Here is an 11,416-nt window from a genome sequence, read left to right on the forward strand (position 1 = left end):
TTGACTGTTTTCTCCCCTTATCTGCCCCATTTAGTCAGGAATGCTATCAACCTTAAAGATGCACATAACATTTCATAGCACCCAGCAGAAGATTTGGATCTGCTCCTTTCCTGCTTTATTTCATCAGTGCAGTAATCACTCTGTTCAGCTATAGATGATGAATAGCATGTTTGTACACGGTAGTGACTTGCAGTGCTTCTTTTTCTGACTTGCGGATTAATGAAAAACAAATGTCTGCCTACTGCTCACATTAAGATGAGTGCCAGTGGGAAAGGGGTCTTCCTTCTTTTTGTGCCGCCAAAAGGAAAAATTACTTTGAATGACTGGCAGTAAGCTGCTTAGAGAAGTGGACCTGGATTTTAATGCTTGAGTTGGCATGGAAGAAGCAGTGTTGTGGAATCAGAAGTCAATGAGCTGCAGAAGGGCGAGGAGAGGAAATTGATTGCTTTCGTTGGCACTAGTGCATACAATCAGTGGCAGCGATGGGCTGCAGACGAGAAGTCTGAATCTGTTGTGAGAGTTTTCAGATGCTTAGGAAGTGGTACAGAGTGCTTCTGAAAAGCAGGGATGTGTGAAAACCTCCTGTCTACAGCAAGAGTTGCCCCGGCAATGTCCAGGCACTGGGAGAGGTCTGTGCTTTCACACAAGAGGTCAGGGCCTTAGCATCTGCATAAGGCTTTACGCTTCAACTGATAAAGAGTAATTCTGAAAGAAGCATAATTCTATTTCCATAACTGCATGGCTTATTTGTTCCTAGTTAACGTGAAGTGGTGGGAATGAAATAAAGAATCCTTGTTTTCTTTGCACAACTTAATATAGTATAAATGCGTGGTAAGAACCTGTGGAAAATATCACCTCCATGAGAAATTTTTTTCAAACACTGTAAGGCTTGAAAGCATACTTTGTGGAGCTTGAGTGGAATTATAAACCTGTAATAAAAGAAACAGTTAGTTCTTGACTTTCAAAGCTGTGTGTAACTGGTGACCTTTAATTTTGTCTCCTTCATCCATTATGCTCACTGTGTAACAATATTATCTTTTCTCCCATTTATTTATGTCACATAGCTTGTAGAATAATTCACTTTCAAACATGTCCATCTGCTTTGATTACATCAAAGAGCTATTTTGGACTGTTTAAAACTTCTTTTGAAATTTAAGAGCTCATTTTGATGCTTATGGGGAGAGATCGTGGAAGGCCATGACTTGCTGTAAGCTTGTAATGCATTGGGATAAACTCTCTTTTCCTTTGCCAACATCTTAATAACAAAACAAGCTGGAGTTCAGGCACTGCACAAAGTGTGACAGCCACGTACGTTCTCAAACCTAGGGTGTAGCAAATGTGATTAAAAAGACAGTGTTCCTAATTGTATTTGACTCTGTGAAAAACTCACATAAACAACAAAAAAAAACCCCATACAGAGTCACTTGCTTGTGAAAACTTGCTAACAGTTCTTACTTTATTTCCACAGTTTGCAACTTCATGTCTCACGAAAAGTGCCTCAAGAATGTCAAGATACCATGTTCATGTATTGCTCCCAGCCTTGTAAGGGTGAGTAAGCACACACTGGTTTGTCTTTTTCTTGGGATAATAGCACAAAGTTGTCACTAATGAACATGGTGTAGTACAGCAGTGATTTTTTTAATACCATAATGCATAAATAGTGTTAGTCATCACTGAGGCTTTTGTAGCTGCTCAAAAGCAAAGCTACACTTCCTTTGAAAAGTCCCTGTGATGGGCAATTGTAGATAGTCTGTCACTGAAGACCATTCTTTAAATATTACTAGATGTTTTTATTGTGTGTCATTTTCTGAAGTCTTGCAGTAATGGAGTAGAGAGAGTGATTGATATCAGTGCTCTCCAAAAACTGCACCATGTGTCGTAAAAATGAACTCTCTACATCACCAACTTATTTTTGCAGCAGTTGCATCTTATTGGGAAGATGTTAAAGCTTCTTTGCCCAGCAAAGGGGCTGTATTTGTCTTCTGTTGTTTGCTACATCTTAAGAATCTGCTTGGTTATTGTGTCCTGAGAACAAAGTCATTGCATTAAAAGTATAGGATTTCAAATCCAAAAAACAGAGGGCAGGACTTAACTTGATGGTAGTAGTTCAAGGTTTATTTTGGTAATGTATAAAGTATGAGTTTTCAGGTGGCTTGTGACTTTCTCCCACATGGCGTCATGCATAAGGGATTACTTTTAAAGGGTGTGAAAGTTGAATCAAGTTTAAAGAAGATCATAGGATTTATTAAGGTGCTAAATTGAAGAGAAAACAAAGTGTGTGTTATCCACTTGGGAAAGGATGACAGAAGAGGTAAAAAGGAAAGAAGAAGATGAGAAACTTATTAGAGAAGTAAAACACTGGATACCTTAAGGAGCCATATGCAAAAGTCAAATGAGGGATGGCTGTAAAATCAGTCGTGTGCATTACAGGTCTTGATGACTAAAAGCACATTCATGGGAATGCATTGCATAGACCTGTGAAGGAGGAGCTGATTCCCTTCTTTGTGCCCTAAAAAACTTTACCAAATTCCTTTATGTTGTAGAAGCCTATGTAGGGAGTGATAAGTGAGAGTTTAAAACAATATGTAGCTGGAGTTACAGGAGTTGGATAGAGAGAAATTACCCAATATGGAGGTAAACCCCCCAAAACATAAATTTTATATTACAATTTTATGTGTAAACAGTCAGGATAAATTCTACTGCACCATGAGGATAGTTGTCTGGGTGGTGGTGTCAGTCCTGGAAACTGTTTGCAGTTCAGTGTTTCTGTACGTAGCAGCAGAGAGTCTTCTGTGTTATCCATGTTGAGCTATAATGATTAAGTTTTGAAAATACTGGATTGTACTTTTTGTTCCGGACAGTCTTGCCCTCCTTAACATGGTCATCCAAGTTGCATTAATCCTGGTCTGCTGTGCTAGTGGAGTCTGCCATACGGGAGATGTCATTTTGCATGCAGGCTCTGTTGCAGAAAGTACTGAACTTGGCATTTGCTTAAAATTATAATGGAGCAAACCCCAAATGACAGTAATTTATACAATCTGTGGAAAGTTTATTTTTTTAATCTCTCCCTTCAGATTATTTATTATTTATTAAGAGGTCTGACATAGGAGGGAATGCTGGAGGGATTTTTTTCTGATCGTTCCTTCAGCTATGTCAATATTCAGTGTATTTCAGAAATATGAGATTTATTTTTTTTAATCGCCTGGATTTCATCTAGAGAAGATGGCAATTGTTACAGCTTCTCAGAATGTGTGTCATTTGATACTAAGTCAGACCATCAGAGAATAATTTTCAGCAGATGTCTTGTGGAAACTTCTATTCCTGACAGTAGGTTTTCCTTCCCAGGGTCAAGTAAAAGCCCATAGAGACACAAGCACATCACAACTGCATCCAGCCTCAGATCATTCTTCATTAATTCATTCTCAAGGCTGCCCTAAGGATTTTTTGCACTATTGTCAATCACTATCACCTGCGTTTAGTATTCCAGACTGGATCCAGGTCACAATGTTTCAAAAGAAGCCATCATGGGTCAGTCTTCTGAACAAGTTTGCAGTGTATATGATTTGTTGCACAGCAACTTTTTCAAATTCAAACCCTCTCTTTCCTGCATTTCGATAAGTATTTGCCTACTCTGAGGTACATGTTTAAATAATAAAGGGAGGAGGGTGGCAAAAACAACCCACGCCCAAACACACTGTTACAAAAAGTAACAGTGAAAAGGAAACCTCTTTGAGAATGAAAATGTTTTCCCTCATTAGGTTGGAATTGAAGCTATACTACAGGTTTTTTACCTCTTAATTTGCCATAGAAGTGTGTGCATGTGTTTTCTGTATAACTGCTTTTTGAAAACTAAATGGAAGTGAGATCTCATATTAAAATGGTTTTAGTGAAATTAAGCATTTTCTATGCTTGTTTTACCTTGTTGGTGTGTTGATGTATTGTTGTAATGGTTTCTAAACACTTCCACTTCAAGAAGGGTTTATAGACTGCTTATGAGACTTCCTTGTGTGCTTTTATTCTTAAAGCTGGGTTGTCTAGAATGGAAAAATGCCAGTTTAGGTTATCAGGTTCTCCTGAAGATATTTATGCCAAAAATAAAACTTTTCTTTGTAAGGAAACACGCTGCATTCAAGGGCTGTGGTGGTGAATGGGAAGGCTGTGGTGCTTGCAGTGGTCTCTGCCCTTGTCCAAGCTTGCTAACCTGAGTGTCTCCCCCTGATTACTAGATTCAGCTGAGTGCAGGGTCGTTATTTGGGTCTGCTCCTAATGAACTGAAGGTAGAAGAGAGGGTAAAAAAGATAACTTGAGTTAGGGTAAGATCCCCTAGCCCTGCTTCTGATAATCTGTGCTGTTTTTACATGTCATATTTTGTATACACAACTGCAGCATCTCATCTTTCTGCAGCTGAAGGACTTCTGTACAGGGACCCAACCTCTTTTTTTGTTTACTTTCTCTACCTTTGTTTTCTGTCTAAGCAGCAATGAGAAGGTCCAACAAAGTGTGAGACAAAGGCCGTCGAGGTTTGGTTGCTGCTTCGCTTGGTTTGGAGTAATAAATGCCCCAGTCTCATTCAGCTGTCAGAAATGTCTAATGGATTTTTGTGTGATTGCCTCAGAGAATTAGCTTTTAAGAAAAGTTGTTGCAACTGGTGAGTAGCCAGTTTAACAAATGCGAAAGTGTTTCGCAAGCAGTGAAGGAGAATTTGATGTAATTGGTTTCTGTGGGAGTTCTTGAGAATATGGGAGAAAAATGTCAGAATCCAATTTTTGAAAATCGTTCCATGTTATTAGTTGGTGGTGTTGGTGGTTTTATGTCAACATGGGTTAAAAAATGCTGCACTGTCTGCTTTCTGAACTTTTACTGCTTCTCCCATCAGACTATCGTTTCAGGCTGAAATGCAACGTCTGTGAACAAGTTGGTTGGCATGTTATTGTTATTGTCATGCATCAACCAGGGGACTTTCTATCCTGCCCTTCTTGTATCTTTTTGGTGGTGGTGAAGTTAGATCTGTAATATGAATTTGACTTCACAAAATAATTCTTAATGTTTTCCCTCTATTATATATTACAAAAACAGTTCTGGAAAAGTGCTTCTATCTCTTTTTCCCTTTTTATTTGTCCATGATAAGGAGACTTTGCTAGTGCGAGGGTTTTTTCACAGCATGTCCTAACAACTGAACCCCAAGCTGATCTTTCTAGCAGGGCCTGTAGTGGTAGGGCAAGGGGTAATTGTTTTAAACTAAAAGAGGATAGATTCAGATTAGATTTAAGGAAGAAAGGTTTTACAATAAGGGTAGCGATGCCCCATCCCTGGAAACGTTCAAGGCCAAGTTGGATGGGGCTCTGAGCAGTGTGACCTAGTTGAAGCTGTCCCTGCTCACTGCAGGAGGGTTTGGACTAGACGGCCTTTAAACCATGGTCCCTTCCAACCCAGACTGTTGAATGATTTTACTTGGGCACTTGCTGGAGGGCACTGACCACTTTCTGGTGAGAAGGTCTGTCTCTAGCTCTCCAGCACTTGACCCATGCCTGTGTTTCTTCAGCAAGGCAGTTGCCTGGAGTCTAACAGCCACATGGCATAATTTAGAAACCAAATGAAGTTTAAAGCTTCTTGCTGGTAATCCTGGCACTGCACCAAGGTTTCCTCCTTTTCCTCCCTGAAGTGGAACATTGGAGTTAAAGGGAAGGAAGGCCTAGCACCTCCTGGGTCATAAACTCAAGAGAGCTTATTATACTCTATTGAAACTGGATGCAAGCTGCCTGGGAGCCTGAGAACTCTCATCTGAGATGAGCTTTGTAGCTGTATCAGTGACTCTTCAGTTTCAGAAGCATTATGGGGTTTCGCTGTGTTTGTTTCTTTGAATTCTTTATCTTGATGAAAGGAGGTGGACATTGATTTTCCCCTGTAGCAATAAAAGCAAAGAGTGAGTGACTTTTGCATGTAATTTTTTATTTCCAGTGTGAAAAAGTCTAGTCCAAGCAGTTCTTAGTTTCAGTGAAAAGCTTTTACACAAGTCTCATTATTTAGTAGAAGTATCATATATTACTGGTTCAAAATGGTGTGGAATTCACTGTACAGCTCCCATCATAAAGGGTCTTTGAGAGCTTAGAGTAGATAAGGCCAAATGTCCTGTCATAGAGGTCCGTAGGATGGAGAAAAATATTCCTGGATATGATGAGGCTGCATATGGATGTGTGCATTATTTGCTTGCATTATTCGCTTGTGTTAGCCCCAATTAACATTTTGATAACTAAATATTTGATTTTTTTGGCTTGCCTGTCCTATGATGTGTTGAGGCACCATTTAACTTTGTATTCTTATCTTGTTTCAGAACTACCATATGGAATGTTTGCTTAAATTGCCTCTAAACACCAACTGATAAGTGCTCAGAGGAAGAATGTCAGTTTGGACACAGCTGATGAGTAACTGATAGGCATTGTCCCTAAAAGGAAAAAGAAGTAGAGGGTATTCAAGAGCACAAAGTGTATTCAAGATGCAGAAATACTTTGCTACTAAAGCAGAGAGGTTTCAAGCAAATAAAAGGGCTCTTTGTGATTACTGAGTAATAAGGAAGTACTTGAAAAGATGTAAATACTGGGAAAAGTTGAATTACAAAGTTGTTGCTTCTCTCAGAGAGGGTATCATCTAGACAATTAACCTGGACAGAACAGTCATGGGATGTAGTCAGGTATGATCACCATATTTACCTCCCTAGAGTAAAGGTTAATGGTGTTAGAGTGAACCTTAGAAACTTCAGATGTGGAGGTACCTTTGCACTGAAACATCAGAATTCATAGGTGGTTTTGTTTCAGAAACACCATTTATATTTGTATCAGCAATTATTTTTTGGCTTTATATCGAGAGTAGTCTTTGTGAAAGATCCTGTACAACCACCCTTCTGGGCATTTAGTGAAGATGATTGCTTCCAAGTTGCTTGTGCTTATCCATAAAATTCAATGGCGGTTTTGAATGGAAAACTAGTGACCTTAAGTTAAATTCCTTTTGCTCCACCTTTGGAGGCTATTGTGAGAGTGTTTGTATCCTCTTTTCTACTTGGAAGCTGTCTTGTCCCACACTACTATAGGTCCTACACGTAGGCCTAGGGAAAGTTTTTAGTAGGTAGTTCTTTTTTAAGACTGCCCAAGACAGCACCTGTCACTTCAGCATTTGGTGTATCTGTATTTCTCTCATTCCTCTTGGAGCCTGGAAGTCTTTGCCTCAGGGTTCAAGCTAAAACTTTTATCTGTCTGAACTGGTAGAAAAGAAGCTGCAGCTGCATGAAGAACAGGCCTTCCTGGAGCTGTACTTTTTACTCTGCTGAGCTATCCAGAAGGCTGTGGACCAGTAAGACATCTGGCCTGGCTCTATGCAAAAGTCAGAGGGTTTGGATGGTAGCTGGGCTACACTCTACACAGTGATTCCACCTTAGTGGAAGAGGACTTAAATTCATGATGTGCTGTTGGCCACATGCTTCATATCATGTGGTGTTTCAGGGTGGAGAACAATTGTAAAAGGCGCCATTGAAAGAAAACAATTCTATCCTTTTTATCCTTCTGAAGTTTGGATATTAAGAACAGTTTGTTGCTGTTCTTTCTGTGTGATGCAGAACTGGTGTGCACTTGCTGGAGTGTTACCATTATACTTCCTGTTGATGTGCTTCTGATCAATATTGTAAGGGCACTTAGATGTCATTTAATGGTATTACTAGAAGAAATTTTCTGTGTTTTTCTGTGGAAATTGATTTTTGTGGTTTGCATAAGGTAATTTAAGTAGATATATTGGAAAAGCAATTTTACACGCATAAATTATTAACTTTCTCTCTAGGCCAACTTATGTCTCTGTACTTGGCTGTACTTATAGAGATGGATATAAACTAAAGAATAATATGTAATTTTTCATGTTCTGACATGCTGTTTCACTGGCTTTCCCAGTCTGAGTTTTGCTAATTTTTTTTCATGTATTGTGTGCTTGCAACTTGTTCAGCAGCAAAAAAATATTGGGAAACGTGACGTAATTGATGTATATATTATGTTGTACTTGCTCTTTTACTGTTCTTCTTTTTCTGTCTTATTCCCATCCCATTTTCCATCAGGCTCTGCCGTGGTTTTTTACCTGTCACTTCTAAAACAAGTTAGAAAGACCACTCATAATAGTTCCTTTGGCTTGTTTCATAAGGCAGAAGTTGAAGAAAACAGATTTTTATCCCCCACCCCTTTTTCCCCTGTGCCGCTTAGCATTTCAGTCAGCAAGTTGCTCTTGCAAAGGGTTGTCACTGTGGTCTGAACAACTGCAGAACTGAGACTTGGTCTCCTTCCATCGAGCCTTCTAGATAAGTACAGTTAGATCCTCAGTAAGCTTGACTTCTGTCAAGGACCTTTCTCACAGTCTTTCCCAAAACTGTTCTGTGCTTCAGCAGAATCTTTCTGTGACAGTAATGAAAAGCCTGCATTTCTATGCCAGGTTTAAGATTAAATAGCCAGACTCGTGGCCAGGGGAAGAAGAATCCTCTGTTTCAGACATGGATTGTTGAGGAATTGAGTGCTCATGCTGGGTATCCAAAGCAGTTTGTTCACCTCTTCAGAGCTAAAGGTCTCTGTGTCTGATCTCAAGGGAAATTCGTCTGCCTTGGGGATGACTGGCTCCACTATGCCTGGGGCTGTGGCAGAAATAGGGCAACACTTGACTTTAAGGTGACACTTGAAACCTGAAGACAGGTTGGGATGTGAAGAAAAACTTGCCTGAAAAATCCTCCCAGGGATTGCACCTTGCAATTGCAGTGTCTGGCTGGGGTTGTGCTTATGTAATTGTTCTCATCATCTCTTTCTGCACACAAATTCATTGTGTAGGATGAATTTTGGGCAAAACTTTTATTTTTGGAGCAGCTAGAGTAAGAAAACAGTGCTTTACTTCCACAACAGCTGAGCCAGGTAGCCTGTATATTTCTGTAAATAGAAGCTTGGGTTTTGCTTTCTCTTTAAGTAGCTTCAAAGTGCAAGAAGAGTTGGCAGAGATTATGAGCCTTAAACTTGTAGTGTGATTCAGGTTTATCAAACTCTCCAGGATATATTCTTTCCCCCAAGGATATATATGGGGTTTTTGTAAACATGCATTTTATAACTACAGCATTCTGCTGTATGCGAGACAACTATGAATTTTGTCAGTTAGAGCTGGAGGGTTCCAGAGAATGAAATTTCTGTTTGGGTTGATGGGAATAGGATATGAACCCAAAAGTATGGTTTGTCTGTATTTTTAAACCCCAAACTTGTACGTAAGGTTACAATTTGAAGCTTTTGAAGGCGAGGCTGTTCCATAATATATCATATTGGAGATACTGATATGAAATGCTTTTGGTAGGCTGGCTGGCAGCCCAGCTTGGTGGGGAGCCTGGGCAGTTTCCTGTTTAGTCAGGGACCAAGGATTCTTCCAGACAGCACACTGGATCTGTGGCTGGTGACCCTGTTTCACTGGTCAGGTACTGTGCATGATCTTGTTCATGTCTGATAACACAGGCATACTTAAGACCTCTCTTCATCCTCCTTTACTTCCCAAAGATTAATTCTGAGGAGGACTGGAGAAACCACATGCTTTGCAGTTTGGAGGTTACTGATTTTTTTCTTGATGAAACTTTCAGCAATGCTCTTTTCTCCTTGCGTTGCACCTGGCAAGACTTCATCTCACTTCTTTCATTGTGCCTGCTTCAAGTACATGATTGCGTAGTGTAACTGTCCCCATGCTTTCAGAGGCAGAAATACTCATGGGAATTAGTCATTTATAATTGGAAGCGACTTCCTGTGTCAACAAATTCTGTGCTCACAGTATGTGTCTGATTTACTGTTAGTGGTTCTCAGGAAACCCCTAACAGAACAGGAGAAAAAGTCAAATCCTGCTGACAAGTGCTGGGGCTATACGAAAAGAACCTATCTGTGACTCTGTATCTTTAGTCATTATTTCCAAAATTTTACTGGCAATGATTAATTTGATTTCACACCTAAATAAAACTTGTCAGCCTTTACTAGAAGCATTTTTTTTTTGTGATGCAAGATAAATCTGTTTTATGTTTGTCATAGCAAGAAGGGCATGTGAGATGCATAATACTAAATAACTAAATTATGGCAAACTCCTGTGGAACTCGTTTGGATTCTAGGACTTTAAACATGAAATTATGTTCCTTCCTTCTAGTGCAAATATCAGTTTAACAAAGCTGTGCATCTTGTAAGAAGAGTGGTCTCTGGAATAAGTATTAAGCTCAAGGATACTTCTTATTCTTCTTTTTTCTTCTGTTGTTCTCTTGGCACTGTCATTTCCCATCTTCATTATTAATCACTAAGCAAGAAAAACCCCTCTGTGTATTTTAAGTGAATAGTATCCTAGAAATAGTATCCTAGAAATAAATTTGCTAAAATTGTTGGTACAGCTCTGGTACAGCAAGAGGGTATTGTAATGTGTCATCTTCCACCTGCAGTCTGGAGGAACCTCAGTATGGACGTATTTCAAGAGCTGGATCTCTGTACAGAATCACAGAATCAATTAGGTTGAAAAAGACCTCTGAGATTATTGAGTCTTACCATTCTGGCTTTGAAGCTTTGGATGGGGTGGGGGAAGACCAGTGCATTTGTTCTGATCAGCCAGTGGGCTGGACTGTGTTTGGAGAAGAGGTGAAAGGCCTGTAGAGACTACTGAACTGTGGCAGCACTGAGGTTTTAAAAATTATCTTGAGTGTGTCTTCAGGCTATTATGTTCACCTGTGCAGCTGTTACTGTTTAATTGTCCTTGATTCAATTAAGAATACTTAGGAAAGGAAATGTGATTGCAGCTAAGTCCCAAAGGAAGGCTTTGCATTCACATTGCTGTGAACCATCAAGAAGCTGATCAGTACTTAAAAATATATGCAATACATATTAATCCCCAAGAATTTAAAATATATTTAAAGGATGTAAAATATATTTTAAAGTATGATTATTTTTTTAAGCCTGGTTTGCCTGCATATTTATTCTTGGGCTTAGTTAAGTTTATGTTGTATATACTATCCTATGTTGCAAGATAAAGCAGCTTCTGTGAATTTTATCTGACACTTTGAAAGTTGAAATTGATGATGTCTTATGCATTCATCATTGACAGGTTCCAGTTGCACACTGTTTTGGGCCTCCAGGACATTACAAAAGAAAGTTTTGCACTGTGTGCAGAAAGTCACTAGAGTCACCTGCCTTTCGATGTGAAGGTAAGTTAAACCCTACTTGTAGAGCCCTCTGTGTGTTATCCAGTAATGTACACTTTACTTACATTGAATATCTCAAGGGTATGTGTTTCTACACACACGTGTGCTCACTGTGTTTGAGAGGTCTTTGGTTTGTTTATTATCTGTTCATTGATTGTGAAAATGTGTGCTTCAAGTTAAGGAATAATAAACCAATAAACC

General features: G+C 39.3%; 1 protein-coding gene across 1 annotated transcript in view; it reads left to right on the forward strand.

Moving 5' to 3' along the window:
* Window positions 1-1,468: 1,468 nt before the first annotated feature.
* Window positions 1,469-11,416, forward strand: part of LOC103811375 (diacylglycerol kinase theta-like) — a gene marked incomplete at both ends in the record, with an annotated part of 36,422 nt that continues 26,474 nt past the window's right edge. The window contains 2 exons of the mRNA XM_009084346.1: window positions 1,469-1,548; window positions 11,119-11,218. Coding sequence (XP_009082594.1) covers window positions 1,469-1,548; window positions 11,119-11,218 — 180 coding nt within the window. The remainder of the gene's footprint in view (window positions 1,549-11,118; window positions 11,219-11,416) is intronic.

Source organism: Acanthisitta chloris, unplaced genomic scaffold (assembly GCF_000695815.1).
Source record: "Acanthisitta chloris isolate BGI_N310 unplaced genomic scaffold, ASM69581v1 scaffold9261, whole genome shotgun sequence".
NCBI classification, from domain to species: domain Eukaryota; kingdom Metazoa; phylum Chordata; class Aves; order Passeriformes; family Acanthisittidae; genus Acanthisitta; species Acanthisitta chloris.